Source organism: Chiloscyllium punctatum, chromosome 8, assembly GCF_047496795.1.
Source record: "Chiloscyllium punctatum isolate Juve2018m chromosome 8, sChiPun1.3, whole genome shotgun sequence".
In the NCBI taxonomy this organism is placed as follows: domain Eukaryota; kingdom Metazoa; phylum Chordata; class Chondrichthyes; order Orectolobiformes; family Hemiscylliidae; genus Chiloscyllium; species Chiloscyllium punctatum.
In genome coordinates this window covers 39,659,433-39,678,398 of record NC_092746.1, presented here as the reverse complement: position 1 = coordinate 39,678,398, position 18,966 = coordinate 39,659,433, and the positions used below count along the sequence as shown (strand labels likewise).

Sequence of the window (18,966 nt, the reverse complement as noted above, 5' to 3'; positions counted from 1 at the left end):
GCAAATGTAATTACAAGCATAACATTTGACATTAGCGAGAACAACTTGGCAGCTTTTTGAACCTATTTTTTAAAGCTTTGTATTCAAAAACATTCTCTCCACAGATGCTGCTAGACCTGCTGAGCTTTTCCAGCAATTTCTGCTTTTGCCTCTGGTTTACAACATCTGTTGTTCTTTCAGTTTTTATTTGCCATGTTGGACTCAATGGAAATAAAGAAATATTGAATGGTTACAGCACAAGAGGAAGTCATTTGGCACATTGAGTCCACTGACTTATTGATGTGTCAATAAACTTATCTTTCCATTCTCTTTGTTAGCAATAAAAATCTACAGATTGGAGTGGCAAAAAACTAAAAGCCAGAATACTTTGGAATTGTAGTAAAATTCTCTTACTTGTTTCACAACGTGGTCCAACAAAACCATAGGGACAGGTGCAGAGATTTCGAGCCAAACAGGTTCCTCCATGTTGACATGCCGGATCACAGTAAGCTGTAATCAAACATCATCGCTCAATATGAGAACTTCATTTGGGATGTGCTTTAAGCAGCACCAAGAGCACTTAGTCTTTTACCTCTTTCCTCAATGATGGCAAATTCCCATTGCAGTATAAACTGCATCCAAACAACTGTACTTTTATGTTCCACTTCCTATGGCATGGAATAGAAGTGCTTACTTCAGCCATAAGAGATCAAGGAAAAAATGATGTGATAAGTTTGCGATTAAAAGGGAAATCTCTCCTCCTCATCACTGACTGCCGTGTTACACTATGAATAGCAAACATCTGTTCAGTATCCCCAAAGACCATCAGTTGAAGACTTGGAAACTTACCAGATGTTTAACATATTTTCCAGTCAGAGGTGATACACAACAAACATGAACTTGGACTGATTTTTCCATCCTTCATCTTGTAACACAAAACTACTTAATGCAGCACATGATCGAAATGCTTTCACCCATAAGGTCAACCAAGGAGCCTTCACTGATTCATTCTGATTATTAAAATATTTTGCTTGTGTATATCTTAATTGATACTGCTCATCTATTACCGACAGAGGATATATTGCATCAAACTGTTCACCACCTTAATTTAAAATGCTCTAATTATCTCATAAAACACATTTGGAGGAATTTTATCAGAGCAGATGGGGAAAGGTGAGATCTGCCGCCAAAGCTGATATGACTCAGAATCCCAGAGATTTAAGTCGCTAATTGTCATCACAACTCTGCCATTACTCCTGACTCCCCAAGGCAGATTTACTTGTAAACCTTCACCAAGGAGGATGTAAACCCTGCATACAAGCGTTACCAATCAGAGGCTGGCCACATTCAGTTCATGGCATCATCACTGGAAGACGTGTCTGCGACCAGTTTTATACTTGGACTTTCACTGAGCTCATTATGTGATCCCTGGACAATGATAAGTAACTAGAGAGATCACAGGGACAGGAGCGCTTGTGAGAGAAGGCAAGGTTTAGATAAATGAATTAGAGTCAGTCTTACAATGGGACCCTCTTCCTGATGCTGAATTGTTTGAAGAGGCACAGAGTGCCTTTGAACAAGGCAAGCCTCCTATTCTGCTGGAAGGAAACCTGACAAGATTTGCTTCTTGGTCTCTTTGCTTAGCGAATCCTCTGCATGAGCTATTTTAATGCAGAGGATGTCCTTAATTGGGCATTAATGACCTCAGTTGGCATCTGGGTAAACAGGTCACTTGTATGCCTTCCCACCTTGAACTGAGTTGAGTGGGGATGGCGGAAGGGCAGTAGCATACAGTCAACTCCACACCCTCTCGACCAGCTTGAAGGGGCCTCGTGGTACTTGGCATTCACTACTGGGACAGGATTCAAATTCCATCCATCATTACAATTCAAGCCGTCTTACTTGACACACTTTATGCATGCTTAAAGCCGAAAACAACTTCCAGCGGTGACTCTATTAGCCCTGTGATCAATGACCTTACTTATCTTGTTGCTTATTTTAGGGCAAACAGAAACCATTTTCTCCACCTGTAAGTACATTGCAAGTTGTAATTTTTTATTGTAACTCCCCAAATCTTTAAAACTGTCAGAAAATAACACCTCATCCATAGGATAAAAGCTATTAATTTGGGTTCATTAAGACAATGTTGAACAGAAGGAAGAATAGTTATACAGTTTTCAGTGTAATGAAATGGTGCTTAATTGTTTTTTTTAACTAATTCTGTGAAAATATTTCAAAACAGAAGAGGTCTCGATGCTCCAGTAATTTTAATAGACTTCACAGTTTGTAACATTATTGACTCTTTTACCATAATTAATGGACATTCTGTCCCTTGGCAATATCATCCTCAGCCATGCAGTCAGCATCCACATGTCTGCTGATGACAACAAATCTTTACCACCGCTCTTGAACATTCCACTGCTTCAGTGCTGTCAGATTGTTTGTCTGACAACCAGTTTTAGCTGAGCTGCAATTCCCTCTGGCTAAATATGAGAAAGACAAAGTTATTATCTTCAACTCTGCTGTAAACTATGAGTCTTGTCATCAATTCCATCTCCTTCTACACCTAGTGGTCTCAGCTGTGAATGAGACCTGACCATTATAAGTAATCACTGATATATCATGATGTCTTAAAGCAGGTGTTAGCGCCATTTCCTTAAAGCTCTACTGCAGCAATGAAGCTGGATTGAGAAAGCTCAGCAGAAATTCAGGGCTCAGTAACTCAGTTTGATTTTGGGCCTTTGCTTCAAACTGTATCAATGGCATGCAATGTAAAACTAGAACAAGCAAATTTTACCGATGCAAGATTTGCAAAAGTGAAATGTGATTGCATTCCTCTTACATCAGTGTGGTATTCAAATTACCTTCTTCACAGGTTGATCCTCCATATCCAGGTGGGCAATCACAAACATTAGGTTGGAGGCATTTCCCACGATTTTTACAGTCAGGGCGACATATAGCTTTGATTAAATAAAAATAAGAGAGCATTATATTTGCCAAATCATCAACAAAGTTATGCAGCAAAAGTAAAATAACAGGTAAATACTGAGGGGCTATGCTGGTTTGTGGAGGTGGTTTTGGTAGGGGAGTGGGACACAAACATATCATGAAATCATGCTGACTTTGAATATGTTATGTATTTCTAAATTCTTTGATAGTACAATCTGTATAATAGTTATGGGTTATGGATAAGACAGAAAGTGGAATTGAATAGCAGAGTAGACTTGGTGAGTTAAATCGCCTACTTCTGCCCTGATGTCTTATGGTATTATAATATTTTATGCAACTAAAAGGATATCAGCACCACAGTGGCTGAGATCCAGCAAAATAATCAAACCTCTACATTGCCCAGCCCCCATTGTCCAAATTAAGGACATAGTGACAGGACCCTATTCTGTTGTGCTATTTTACACCCTTTTCTGCTTTTAGCTCTTTTTGGATGAACTTGCAAAGAGAGTTCTACCCTCAGGAGTGCAGTTCCAGCATAGTCCAATTATTTTTATCCTCCACTTCCTTTGTGAAGTTTTAATTTTTAATCTGCCTACGATACACTGTACTAGGCACACACAGTTGCACATACATTTTCATCTATGGAGTGAAATTCCTCCTGTATTATTTTCACGAACAGTTCAGCGCTAACATGCAAGGTTAACATTTTCCCTCTATTCATGACATTCTTTTTGACAATTAGGGATTCAATCCATATAGTCAAGTAGTAACAAAAGCTTAAATGAACTCTTCTCAATATTCATAGATTAACTCTATACTTACCAGTTTGGCAGCTGTATCCAGTGTAACCAGGCTTACAGCGACAAGTATTTGGTGCAGAACATTCCATATTCTTGCCACAAGGATATCTACACATTGCTGTCAAAGCAGAAAATAATTTCATAACATTCAGTATTGAATAACGTGACTACATAGTTAGAGAAGCAGAAAATGAGAGACTCAGTGGCACATTAAGACACCATATTCACCTTTTCACAGAAAAGAGCTCTTAGAAAATAAAGCAGGGTTATATTTTTTGAAATGTTAGAAATTTGTCTCAGAGGTACAAGGGTTATTGGAAAGGCCAGATTAGATTAGAACAATTGGCTACCTTCCATATGGCACTCTGAGAACCACCTGGGTTTATAAAGCAATCTAAAACTTTTTTATTGACACTAGTTGTTTTAAAACTGATTTGACACTTTCAAATTGGAATGACATGGTTGAATTCAGAGCCTTCTGACTGGTTTCAACACTGAGCTTTCTTTTTCAACTTTACAGGTTTGAATGGAGTGAAGTTGTAGATTCAATAAGGGAGTGTTTGTCAAGTATGGTATTAATTCAGCAAGCTCTTAGAAAAACCATAAATACTGCTGCTGTGTAAAACGTAGAAGTTTACTGGTGCTCTTCAGAGGTCAGGATTGTGGCATATGCTGAATCAAAACAGACAGGTTTAGTGATGAGCTTACAAAGTGGCTGGTAGAATAAAAATTGGATGTTTGCAGGCACCTATCCTCTACTTATCTATGATGCTATTTATAAAGATTGGCTGAAGTAGTCATTATTGGAAATGTCACAATCTTTATCATCCAAGCAATGTTATGATCCCAGCTTATGGTAATACTGGACAAGTTAGATCCCAGAGTGAAACCTGGCTTGATAGATTGCAAGTTCTAATTTCACAGTTTTGTTAACCTAATGGTCAGTCACTGAACAGATTCGCAAAATTTCTTTTAACACAAGAAGCAAGGTTATCATACTAAGAAAAAAAGTTATATTTGCATGCAAGACTTACACTGAAATCATTCACACAGAAAGCGTGCTGAATTATCCTCTTGCCTGTCCCTCTTTATTTTCCCTAACATGGATATACTGAGCATAGTCCCTTTCTAGCTCTCTATTTCTCAGCAGGGAGAAATCACATTCTCACCTCAGAATCCAACCCTGATCCCCTTTTCTATTGGCAGTGACACAATTGGTAGCAGTATCATAACAACAACTTATATTTATGGCCATAAAGTTCCAACCCCATTCCAGACAGTACAGCGCTAAAAATAATGAAGAGGTGCTGCAGTGTTATTGGTGTTATATTCTGGATAAGTTATCAAACCAAAGCCTCCATCTGTTCTCCAAGATGTTGGTTTAATAAAAAGGCATTATTTTGAAGAGAAGGGCAATTATATCTTAGGCCCTAGCCATGATTTATCACTCAAATAAAATCACAAAACAGATTATCTGCTCATTTTCAAGTCACTGCTTGTAGAAGGATTGTTGTGTGCAAGTTGGCTGATGATTTCCGTTTTCATATCCTGACAGTGACTACATTTAAAAAGTACTTAATTAATTAAGGCAATTCACATTGGGCAGTCTTAAGGTTGTGGAAGGTGCTATATCAATGAAAGTCTTTCTTTTAAGAGAGAACCTATTTCCACTCATACAAGAATCCAAGATTCCCTCCAGAGCAAAAGGAGGTCCATTAGTCCATTGAGTCTGCACTGACCCTCCGAATTGCACACCACTCTTCCCCATAACCCCTCTTTTACCACAACCAATCTACCTAACCTGCAAATCTTTGGACTGTTGGAGGAAATTGGAGCACCCAGAGGAAACCCACACAAACATGAATAAATTTGCAAACTCCACCCAGACAGTTATCCAAGGCTGGAATTGAACAAGGGTCCCTGGCACTGTGAGGCAGCAGTGCTAACCACTGAGCCACTGTGCTACTCAACATACAAGTCTTTACAAACAATGTGTTATGGTATTTCACTGTTCAGTGGCACATCCAAGTTACTGGGGCAGCACATATTTTTAGAAGTATATTGTTGTCTGGGGCTATGGACAGTAATGGTTGAGGCTCCAGTTTTTTTTTCTTTCACATGCTGACCAGGAATCTCTCCTGTGGTTTGTGTTGGATTTGCAGGTTGATTCTCAAACTGTTTGGTCATGTTATAAATGCACCATCAACGGCCATCAATATCTGGGGTGGGACTCAATCTCAGCAGGCAGGAAGACTACTCATTGCACCACAAGACCTCAAAAGTAGCTTGTGCTAAAAACATGTAAAACTATCAATAAATAATAAATATTTTAGTTCCCAAAGCAGACTTTTCTAACATTGTATAAATGTATATTGTTCTGCACATTTTATGATAGGTTCCCTTTGGGTTTCTTCTTCATTTTGCTTCCAAATATGTAACAAATGAATATTTACTTGGCCATAATTAGAGTAGCACCAATAATAACACAATACCTTTGCATGTGACTCCATCACCAAAATAGCCAAAAGGGCACCGTCCACACTTGAAGCTTCCAGAAAGGGTTGATTCACAAGGAACCCCAGAGAAACACGGTGAGTCTGTACATGTGACCATCTTTGGTTCAGGTGTTAATTTATCATCTATGTAAAGGTCTTCTGTAGTTACAATTTCACCAGAAGGCTGTGATTTTATTGCAGGCCTTTGCTGAGTTGATGATGGGCCAAGGGTTTTTGGAACATATCTTTCTCCTTTCATGTGGCGTCTCCTTGGATCAATTCCTTCTTCTTTATTACCTCCTCTAGCAGCATCTTTGGAAATCAGTACAGGGGCATCTCTATTCTTCAAAGGTGGAGTTCCTCTTAGTAAAGGTTGTCTGGACATGATGGAGGGAAGCCAGCCTGTAGATTTATTGTCAGTTGTCTGATATACTGTAGTCCAGTGATGGGCGTGTGGCTTCTTGACAGCTGTTGTCATCACAACAGGGGCCGTAGTTGGAGTGAATCTGGACATTGATCTGATAATTTCGGGTTTCTGATAATCTATAGAGTATCAAAGTTCGTTAGTTATGTCAAAATTTTCCAGAAATGACCGTTGTTGCACATCATTTGAAAATATGTTGCAGCCCATAAATCCACACATTATAATCTCTAATTATGTCAAATTTATGCCCACAAGTACTTCACTGAAGTTTGAGAGATAGCAGGAAAGTAGAGGACGGAGGCCACCTGCAGCAGTAGGGAGCACATCCAATTAAACTGGAAAACATGCCTGCTGCTTGTCATTGAATGTGGGGCAGGGGGTTGCAGCTGCTGATGGGTGCAGGGCTGGTCTGACTATTTTAGGCCCCCTAACCCCAGGCAAGCTATGAGTTGGTAGAACTTACAGCTGGTGATGTTCCTATGCATCTGCTGCAACCATCCTTTGAAGTGGGTAGAGACTGTGGGTTTGGATAGTATTATCAAAGAAGCCTCAGTGAGCTACTACACATGTTGCTACCATTTTGTGTCAGTAGTGAAGGGTATGAATATTCAATGTGGTGCCAATCATGGGGATGCTTTGTTTTGTATGGTGTCAAGCTTCAAGTGTTGTTGAAAGTGTACTCAGAGTCAGACAGCACAGAAACAGATTCTTTGGTCCAACTTGTCTGTGTTGACTAAGCTTCCCAAGCTAAAGTAGTCCTGCTTGTTGGTGGCCCATATCCCTCTATCTCATTCCTGAACCCAGACAAATGTCTTTTAAATATTATAACTGTATCTGCATTTACCACTTTGTCTAGCAGTTTGTTCCACATACGAATCACAGTGTGTGAAAATGTTGCCCCTCAGGTCCCTTTAAAACCTTTCTCCTCTCACCTTAAAAATATGCTCCTTGGTTTTGAATTTTTCCACACCAGGGAAAAGACCTTTGCTTTCACCTTATCTATGCCCCTCATGATTTTATAAACACTCATCCAGGGGAGTGGAGAATATCCCATCACACTCCTGACTTGTGTCGTGTAAATGATGGATACACATGTTAGGGAGACAGGGAGTGAATTGTTTGCTGCTGAATTCCTAGCCTCTAAATGGTCCCTTAGGCACAGAATGTACGTGACCAATCCATGTCAGTTTCCAGTGAATGGTATCTTTCAGTAAGTTGATAATGGGGAATTCAGTAATGGTAATGCCACTGATAATCAAGGGGGTAATTGTTCATATTATCTCTTCTTGGAATAGCATTTTCTGGCATGTGCATGCAGCACGTTAATTGCCACAAATCAGCCCTAATCCTTGATGTCTTGTTACAAATGGACACAGGCTTTTTTTTTAATATCTGTGGAGTTGGTATTGAAATGTGAATGGTACTGAACATTGTCCAGTTATCAGTGAACATTCTCCCCGCTGACTTTTGATGGAGGGAAAGTCATTGATGAAGTAGCTGAAGATGGTTGGGCCTAGGACATAGCCTGACTATATCTATTTGCAGCTACTTAATGTTCTCCTCACAGTTTGCATTCCTGCCAAGTTTTGTATAATCAGAAAAATGAGATATATTACTCCTCTTTTAGAACATAGCACTGTGCAGGCCCTTCATAGTGTAGGATGAAAAGGCCTGCACAAAGATCAAACAAACTTACATACTCTTCATTGTACTAACCTCCATGTGCCTAACCAAGTGTTGCTTATATAGTATCTGACTCTACTACCACTGCTGCCAATGCATTCCAGGCACACGCCACTCTCTGAGTAAAGAACCTATCTCTGACATTTACCCTAAGCCTTCTTCCAATTATCTTAAAATGATGCCCTCTTATGATAGACATTTCTGCCATGGAAATAAGTCTCTGGCTATCCACTCTATCTATGCCTCTCAACATCTTGTACACCTCTATCAAGTCACCTCTCATCCTTCTTTGCTCCATTGAGAAAAGCCCTAGCTCTCTCAACCTTTCTTCATAAGACATATCCTCCAATCCAGGTAGCATCCTGGTAAATCTCCTCTGCACCTTCTCTAAAGCTTACACATCTTTCCCATAATGAGGTGACCAGGACTGAACACAATGTTCCAAGTGTGCTCTAACCAGACTCTATACAGCTGCATTATAACCTTGCAGCTCTTTAATTCAATCCCCTGTTAATGAAAGCCAGCACATCATATGCCTTCTTAACAACCTTATCAACTTGGGTGGCAACTTTGAGGGACCTATGGACACTGCCAAGAATCCTGCCTTTAACCCTGTATTCTGCATTCAAATTCGATCTTCTAAAGTGAATAACTTCACACTTTTCCAGGTTGAACTCCATCTGCTACTTATCAGCCCAGTTCTGCATCCTGTCACTGTCCCATTGCAACTTACAACAACCCTCCACACAATCCACAACTCCACCAACCTTTGTGTCATCGGCAAAATTACAAATCTACCCTTCCACTTCCTCATCCAAGTCATTGATAAAAATCATAAAGAGCAGAGGTCCCAGAACTGATCCCTGCCGAACATCGCTGGTCACCAAGCTCCAGGTTGCATGCTTTCAATCTCCCACCATCCTCTGTCTTCTATGGCCAGCCAATTCTGTATACAGACAAACAGGTTCGTCTTATTTTCTGAATGAGCCTACCATGGGGAACCTTATCAAATACCTTGCTAAAATCCATGTACATCTCATCCACTGCTCTTCCTTCATCAATGTGTTTTGTCACATCCTCAAGAATTAATTTGTGAGGCATGACCTGCTCCCCCTCCCCCCCCGCCCCCCCCAACAAAGCTATGTTGACTGTTGCTAATCAAACTATTGTTTTCCAAGTAATCATGAATTTTGTCTCTCAGAATCCTCTCCAATAAATTGCCCACCACTGACATAAGATTAACTGGTCTGTAATTTGCAGGATTATTCCTACTCCCTTTCTTGAACAAGGGAATAACATTTGCCACCCTCCAATCATCTGGCACTACTCCAGTCGACAGTGAGGATGCAAAGATCATCACCAAAGATACAGCAATCTCTTCTCTCACTTCCTCTCGTAACCAAGAGTATATCCCATCTGGCCCAGGGGATTTATCTATCCTTATGTTTTTCAAAGTTTGCAGCACATCCTCCTTCCTAACATCAACCTGTTCTTGCATATCAGTCTGCTTCATGCTGTCCTCAGAAAGGTCAAGGTCCCTCTCAATATTGAATACTGAAGCAAAGTATTCATTAAGGACCTCCCTTACTTGCGCCTGGAGTGGGACCAAGTTCCCTGATCTGCCCTATCCTCACCCTGACCATCCCCTTGTTCCTCATATAAGTGTAGAATGCCTTAGGGTTTTCCTTAATCCTACCGCTATAGCTTTTTCATGCCCCCTTCTAGCTCTAAATCCATTCTTCAGTTCCTTCCTGGCTACCTTGTAACCCTCTAAAGTCCTGTCTAATACTTGCCTCCTAAATCTTAAGTAAGCTTCCTTCTTTCTCTTGACTAGATGTTCCACATCCCTCATCACCAAAGGTTCTTTAAATCTACCATCCCTTCCATGTATTAGTGGGACAAACCTGTCCAGCATCATAAGCAGGTACTTCCTAAACAATCTCCACATTTCTGAAATGCATTTCCCTGAGAACATCTGTTCCCAATTTAGGTCCCCAAATTCCTGCCTAATAGGACTGTAGTTCTCCCTTCCTCAATTAAATAATTTTCCACACCGCCTGCTCCTATCCCTCCCTATGAGTATAGTAAAGGTCATGGAGTTGTGATCACTATCACCAAAATGCTCTCCCACCAAGAGATCTGACACCTGGCATGGTACGTTGCCAAGCACCAAATCCAATATGCATGCACCCCCCCCCCCCCTCCCCCACCCCCAGTCAGCCTACCTGCATATTGAGTCCTGAACACTTCCTGGACATACCTGACAAAAACTGCTCCATACAAACTATTTGAACTAAGTAGTTTCCAATCAATACTAGGGAAGTTAAAGTCACCCATGATAATAACCCGATTACTTCTGCACATTTCCAAAGTCTGCCTCCCATTCAGCTCCTCAGTGTCTCTGTTGCTATTGGGGGCCCTGTAGAAAGCTCGCAATAAAGTGACTGTTCCTTTCCTGTTTCCGACATCCACACATACTGACTCTGTAAACAATCCCTCCGCGATGATCTCCCTTCCTGCAGCTGTGATGCTATCCCTAATTCAATGCCACTCCTCCACTTCTTTTACCTCTCCCCATTCCTTCTGAAATATCTAAGTGCTGTAACATTCAACAACCATTCCTACCCCTGTGATATCCAAGTCTCCGTAATAGCCACAACATCACAATTCCATATACTGATCCATGCTTTGAGTTCGTTACCCTTATTCCTGATACTTCTTACATTAAAATAGACACACTTCAACCCATCACACTGACTGCATCTTTGCCCTATCAAATGCCTATCCCTCCTCACAGACTCTCTGCACTCTCTGACTGATCACTACCTACTCCATCATCTGATCTATAAGTTCAGGTTCCCACCCCTCCACTAATCAATTTTAAGCCCTCCCGAAGAGCTCTAGCAAATTTTCCCTCATCCCTTCTGAGCCAGGCTCAGTGCCAGAGACTGTGGCCAGTGCCGCAGTGGCTTTCCCCTGGTAGGTCGTCTCCTCAACAGTATCCAAAATAGTGTACTTACTATTGAGGGGAATGGCCACAGAGGGTCCCTGCACTGTCAGCCTATTCCCTTTCCCTCTCCTGATGATCATCCAGCTACCTTTGTCCTGCAACTTAGGTGTGACTACTTCTCTGTAACTCATCTCTGCCACCCCTTCAGCCTCCCAAATAATCTGAAGTTCATCCAGCTCCAGTTCCAGTTCCCTAACACGGTCTGTGAGGAGCTGGAGTTGGGTGCACTTCTCGCATGTTAGGTCAGCAGGGACACCAGTGGTGACCCTTACCTCCCATATCCTGCAAGAGGAGCATGCAACTGCCCTAGCCTGTATCCCCTATGCTCTAAATTATCACAAAAGATTGAATAAATGGAAAAAAAACAAAAAAGCCTTACCTTACTAAGTCTCTAAACACAGTCTTTTCTTTTGTTAGAGGAGGACGACAGGTGGGAAACATTAAACGTGTAGTGTCTCAGGTTTAGCCACAGTCCAAATGTATCAGATGTGTCCAGCAATCCTTGTGTGTCCGCTTCCACTCCTGCTGTCCTTTCGCTCCGCCTTTCACAAGGTAAGCCTTCAAGAGAAAAATTTACCTTCCCGGCAGCCCCCGGTTCTCGCTCTCACTGCTCCCACTGCTGCTGCAAATGGAGGCAGCTGATCCACGAGGTAAGTCTTTAAGAGGAAAATTTACCTTCCCGGCAGCCCCCACGTACCTTCCCGACAGATTATAAATAACACGGGTCTCGGTGTTGATCATTGTGGCATTCCAGTAGTCACAATCTGCCAACTTAAAAATAATCCATTTACCTCTACTCTTTGCTTCCAGTCCCTTAATCAATCTTTTATCCATACTACATATCAGCCCACCTTCTCATGGCCCACTAGGAATGGGCAAAAATGCTAGCAAACTAGTGATGCCCATGTCCTGTTAGTGAATAAACTAAAAGAAGAGTTCTTATGCTGCATTTTAACCTTTTGCATTTCACCTCATCAAATCCTTTTGGAAATCCTCGTATACTATATCTACTGGTTCTCCTTTGGTGTACACTATTGGCTAAATCTTCAAATCCTCACATTTGTCAAATAAAATTCTCTTTCATAAAACCATAGTGACTTGTTCTATGATTTTTGCAGTGTATTGCTAAGACTTACGAATTGATTCCAAACTGATGACACTGACACCTGTAAACCAATGGTTATTCCTCACTTCACTTATCAATCAGGTGGACCCGAACCTTTCCTTGTTAAAATTCTCTTTGAAGCTTTCTTGTTTTCAATAAACTCTTTTTCCACGTGGACAGGAAGGGGCAGGGCAAGGGAGAGGTATGTTCAGTTCACAGGTTCTGGATGTCTCAGACTGTACTGTGCTGAGAGATTTGTAGCAAACTGCACTTCGGTCAGTTTGAGGGCTGTTGTCAACCTCTAAGCTCTGCAGCTGTGCGCGTGTGCAGCCGATCCAATGTTCTGCACGTGCCGATCAGTCTGCCAGCACAGATCACAGCATTGACTGAGAGCTCTGGAAGTTATTTGCTGTGCACAGACCTCAAAAGGTTGATACAGAGGGAAAAGGTTTAGAGGGAATACTGGTCATCAGTCTTTCTTTAACTCAATGCCACTTGATGCCAACTCAACTCAAAGTATCTCGTTCACTGCTTCAAAAAGCAACATCGCCTTGCACAGCTGAAAATGTGCACCACCTGATTTTATCTAAGTTGCAAATATCTCTTGGTATCGCAGCAGGAACAATACATAGTCCCTTATCTTCTTGTGGAGGCAGCACACTTTCAGATAAATTTCATGTTTTTTTTACTACAAATGCATACATGGACATAACTCTCTGCTGTACTATTTGAGATAAACTGCCTCCCCGTTCCTGTCCTACTTAGCTTGTGTTTATCCACATTATCCACTTTATATTGCCTGAACTTATGTCTTTGAATTTATAAATCTTTCTTGATCTGAACCTCATCTCCCCTGGTTACATATAAAACTAGTTTTCACCTGCACTGATCATGTTAGACCTTAAAACCATAAGACATAGGAGCAGAAATTAGGCCATTCAGCCCATTGCATCTGCTCCACCATTCAATCATGGCTGATAAGATTCTCATCCCATTCACCCACTTTCTCCCCATAACCCTTGATCCCCTTTACAATCAAGAACCTACCTACCTCAGTCTTAAATATCTGTTGATACATTTTTATTGTTCTATGTTCTGTTCTTTCCTGTTATGATTGTTGCTACTGGTATCACTATCCTCCACTGCTGATGTACTACTTTTTCTTTAACTTTCCAAATCTCCCTCACGTGAATCAATCCTCACTAGTTTGAAGCCCCAGTCAAACAACACAATAACATACTGATCCTAGCATGGTTCAGGTGAAGACTGCTCCAAGCAAGCAGCCAAATACTGTTGCCAGTGCAAAATTCATTTCAGTAAGAACTTAATTTCTCCCATACCAACCAATGAGGTTTGCTTTCAGGCTGTTGATCTTATTTACTCGAAATCAGTTTACTCATGATGCAGGTAGTAATCCAGACATCATTACTTTTGAGATCCTCTCATTTTCAGTTGAAGTATTTTAATGGGGAAATGGTGGTGTGGTGGTAAAATCACTCATTAGACTAATAATCTAGAGCCGCAGGTTAATGTTCAGGGAATGTGGATGGGTTTGAATCCCTCTATGGCAAATGGCAAAAATTTAGTTCAATAAAAATCTGGAAAGAAAAGCCAACCTAACAGGGGAGAGTAAATACTCTTGATTGGTGCTAAAACCCATCTGAAGCACGAAAGTTCTTTCAGGAAGAAAATGTGCCATCTTTTCCTGATCTTGTCTAGATATGATCACAGATCCAAGCAATATGGTTGACTTTTCACTCTCCTGTGGGCAATTAGGGATGGGCAATAAGTGCTGGCCCAGCCAGTGATGCCCACTTCCTGTGAACAAATAAAAAAAACATGGTGCCAGATTCCAACTGGCTCAAAAGTGAATTTTTGCTTTTGATCTTCCATACATTAGCCATGCAGCCAGGCTTTATGACATATTTCTCAGGGAATTGCATGGCCAGAGAGATGAATGTGCTCACCACTAACCTAGACATGGCATTGGCATCATATTTAAAGCCCAGATACACATTATTTCAGAAGCTGCATTTCAGCAACAATCCCACACACTGCGGTGCTCAAGTCACACCGTTTAGGACATGGCCCAGAGAAGAGAGAATCTCTTTAATCTCTTCATGTATATTGACCTGGAGATACTGATCAATGAGGTTGTGAGGAGGCCAGTCCTTTGTCCAGCAGTCTGTCACAGAAGGCTATGGCACCATATCAAGCCAGCCCAGATACAATTTGCAGCCCAGGTCAGTGATGTGCCCAGAAAAAGCAGGGCACTCAGCAGTGCAGAATGAGTCTATAATTGTCTGCACTCCTCACACTCATACCATTCAAACTAACCCTGCTACTGTACATGGAACCCACCAATGCTCATGCACTACAGCTATCCCTATTGTCTGCATTATATCCAGGAAAGATTGCACAAACTGCAGAATCTTGCAGGGTCAACGCTGTCATACTGGGCAACTCAGCCGTCTATGTGCATTCTGAAAAAATGAAGGTTTCTGATGATAGAAGGGTAAAAAGGAGACTCCTCAAGATTCTTCTCAACTCCCGGGATTTCTAGAAGACCTCATGACAATATTCAGATATGATAACTTCATGGAAGTCTGAGAAGTTGCAGCATAACTCTCATACACAAAAACATCTTTGTACACTCTCCCACTAACTGCTGATTTTTCTTTAATGGTCAAACCAGGGAGTGGAAAGATTCCACCCATTTGTCTACTTATAAGCTGAAGTCACTTGATGATGAATTTGTTTATTGTATGAAGCTGCCCTCCTCTGGTCAACAGCTAAAAAACAAGCACTTGACAACTTCCACAGCAAGAGCCAAGACGAGCATGAAAAACTCATCAATCCAAGAATTCAAATAATTGCAGATTAAGCTGTCAATGTTATGCTGTGCAAATTACTATTGATACTCAATTTTTGGTTGTTGATTACTTTGTCAATTAATATGCTAAATCATTTTCACCAGGAATTGGATTGACACTCAAAGCAGAAAAACGTGAATCAGAACAGTCTGAACCGAATTTAAGCCCAGGTCACAAAAGGCAAAGGCCAGTGCTTAAATATCTTTTTTTTTGTTTGTCCTATACTTACTTTTGATGTCCATATCTGCACCAGAGTAAATCATTCATATATCAAGAATTATGAATTACCCCATTATCAAGACTGATGTATTCTTCCCAGTTCTTTCCACATGCAACAATGTCGATTGCCTCAGTTTCATCTTTCCATACCTCAAATGTCCAGTGTTTCTGAAGGGATGCCTACATGAATGACGATTTGTATCGACTCTCCAGTACACTTCTGAGAGTGGCATTATTACATTAGATCTTTCTGTAGCTGAGTATGCTACACTGTATTTGTGCACAAGGTTTTTCATATGGCTGAGAAAAAGCAACTTCTCAACTCATCTGTTGTCTAAGAAGCAGCACTGCTACACATGGATAACTGCGATTCAATTGGTCACCTGAATCAGAAAGTCAGAATCACAGGAGGAGCTGGATTGATTCTCTGAAAGTGCTAGCAGAGCTATCAAGCTATAAATGTAACAACATTTAATGTTAGAACTTGCGTGCTACAATGGTCCGGTAATTTAAGTAACATGCTTGACAGTTTTATCACAGTCGTGCCATTCCTAAGCTGAACCCATAAAAAACACTATCATTGGTTTTACTAGATTTTGCAATTGTAATTATGGTACAACTGTCAGCAGTTCTTGTCATTACAATACCTTTAGGCGAGCATAAATGTAAACATCAATCCAGTAATTTAGATTTAATTTCCATTTGCAAAAATTTCAATTGTCCAACCTGTGGCGGGAAGGAAATCATTGACGATAATATCCACCATCTTCACACACACAATTCAATTTGGAAATCCAGTGATTGTCTGCGATTTCTCCAATAGGCACACTGTTGAAATTTTTGCAGATGGAAATGAATTGAAAAAAAATCACTGAATTTACATGAACTTTTTTTGGGCCATCTGACTTACTGTTAAGGTTACACCTTGTTGAGTAAGGCATAATTGGGTGTTTTAACACTGCACTGAGCCCCAACTGCTGTTGAAAATGGTTTCTAGTCCAGTAAACTGATTTGCGTGATGGTAAATTTCTCTACTATATGAATCTATGATGCTCCATCTTCTACCACAATACCATATCTATTTCTCAAACTATATTTTGCCGAATGAAAAACAAATTATATGGCCCATTTATTACATCCTGATTTGCTGTGGGTGAGGGAATGGAAAGGATACTTTGGGTGCCTTCATTCTCATGTGAGTTTCTGCATGGTGGTTAAATGGTAATCCTATTCAGACTGATTTGAACTATTAATAGCTGCAAGAATTTAAACAGCATTTCCTGTAATCTAAATTAACTATGTTTTGTCTTAGTTCTAATGTCAGAAACCCCATTGCTGACAAACACATTTGTCAAGATTTTTACCAATTGAGTAAAAGTTTCAGGCAGTGTGTATTATTGGATAATGTGAATCTTGCATAGCTCCACAATATACAGTAGCGCCTCGACATACGAACGACCCCGTTCATGAACAAATCGGTTTACAAACAGGATTGTACATAAAATTTTGCTTCAACGTACGTACGAAATTCAAGGTACGAACGAAGGTACGAATGCAAAAAGCCCGTGTTCGACCACGTGGTTTCATTGTTCTGTTTTGCTATGCACTTGAAGGCAAAAGCTCTCGGGCCCCACGCAATCTCATTCAGTTCGTCTTTGGCGCGTGCGCTGTGAACAGCGTTCGTTGCTATGTCCAAGCATTCTTACGCTATCCGAACAATGTGAAAAATTGATTCAGTTCGCGAACTTTTCGGTTTGCGAACCGGGTCCCGGAACGGATTAAGTTCATAAGTCGAGGCGCTACTGTATAGTGTATTGTCTTTGTATAAAGAAACAACTTTTCATAACAGTGAATACATCCTTGACACGCGTCTGTGCTTTGTAAACAACGAAGGATGCTTGATGTGTGGTTATTATGGAAATGGAGGAAAACGTGATGTGTCCAGTCTGAACCAGAATCAGTACAAAGCAAATGCAAAGCTGTTCCAACTTATCCCTGTCACAACTTTGACAGAATTATGTAGCAATAGCTGGATTATTTGCTAGGACCATATGGGCTCCAGAAACATGCCAAAGTTTCCATATTTGTTTCTTGGAAGTGGAACCTCTGAATTTGTTAAAATTGGTCTAAAATGCAATGGTCTTTGAGTAGGGATGGACGTGTAAATCACATGAAGGTACATGCCAGCAGGAAGCAGGAAGGGATTTTTTTTCCAGGATGGATTAATCACCTCTTCTCTCTGATCAACCATCACAGCCAGACTTTCTGGATATGCAGATGACACAGGCCTATGTCAATCAAAGGCAAATGAAAGGACTTATTCCTGACCACAGGAATTTTGCTGGTATCAATTTCAGAGACTAGGAACTTGCAACTCAGGATTTGCATCAAATATTTTAAAATGAAATACTTTCTGCAATACTTCAGTTGAGGAAGTTCTTACTGACATATTTGATACAATGCATACTTTCCTTGATCTAATAATTTGTGCTATATTACCAGAAATTTTGTTTCCAGGTTTTACATTGCTGTAATTGCATCAGCCATTAAGCCTGATCTGAGTTTAGCAACTGGCAAAAACAGAATGTGGTATCACAGCACAAGTCAACACCTAAATGATCCTACTGTGTGGCCAAAGGAGAAACCTAATCCAATACAATAATAAACATTAATCATGGTGCCCAATCCTCCTCCTGTGAGTAACCTGAGTCATAGGAACAGAACTTTGCTGTGGAGCTGTGTAGCTTTGTCAGGAAATTTCTTGACAGATCTACCTCAGTTAAGTGCCCTGTTAAATCCAAATCATTCCCCAGGAAAACTGCGGCAGGAGTGAGTCCAGCCTGCTGACCTCAGAAACTGATTGTGGGTGACCAAGGGATGGATAAGTACTATGACTGTTTAGAAGATTGGCTTTGGCTCTTTGAGACTTCCATTTTCATCAGATGTCTTCCTCACTTGCTCAAAAGATAGTGAGACACCAGATCTGACTTATGTTATTATTCCAATCAGGCAGTTGAGAGGGCAGCTGTTCCCTGAAAACAGGTTCCTGGGGTCCTGCCCAGCAAAAGCTCGTGGCCAGAGATTAGTAACTGTCAAACTCAAAAGTGGCAAAAAGAATCACCAAGTGACAAATAAATGCTTCATGGGGATAAGGTGGGGCATGCATACTGGAATCAGGGTCACAGGGAGAAGGGAAAGGCCGGGGGGGGGGGGGGGGGGACTAGGGAGTTCAGTGTTCACCCGTGCCCTACATACAGTCCTATGATCATGCAGGAACAAATGTAGATCACGGGAGAATGTGCAAACTGAGCTGTGACACACTCTGCTTTATCAGTCATGCGGGCTACCTCTTATTTGTCCTGCTGGGAGTGGGGATAATTGCAACAAGAGCTGGAACAGGCTTCATCTGGCAGCCTCATCAGCTCAGAC

The 18,966-nt window shown here is 41.0% G+C and overlaps 1 protein-coding gene across 5 annotated transcripts in view; it reads right to left on the bottom strand.

Moving 5' to 3' along the window:
• The window catches only part of vwde (von Willebrand factor D and EGF domains), a 204,740-nt gene that overhangs the window by 15,005 nt on the left and 170,769 nt on the right, over positions 1-18,966 (bottom strand). For all 5 annotated transcript variants that reach the window (XM_072575400.1, XM_072575396.1, XM_072575397.1 and 2 more), the window contains 4 exons: positions 6,221-6,766; positions 3,751-3,846; positions 2,844-2,939; positions 394-489 (listed from right to left, as the gene is read on the bottom strand). In XM_072575400.1, the coding sequence (XP_072431501.1) occupies positions 394-489; positions 2,844-2,939; positions 3,751-3,846; positions 6,221-6,766 (834 nt within the window). The remainder of the gene's footprint in view (positions 1-393; positions 490-2,843; positions 2,940-3,750; positions 3,847-6,220; positions 6,767-18,966) is intronic.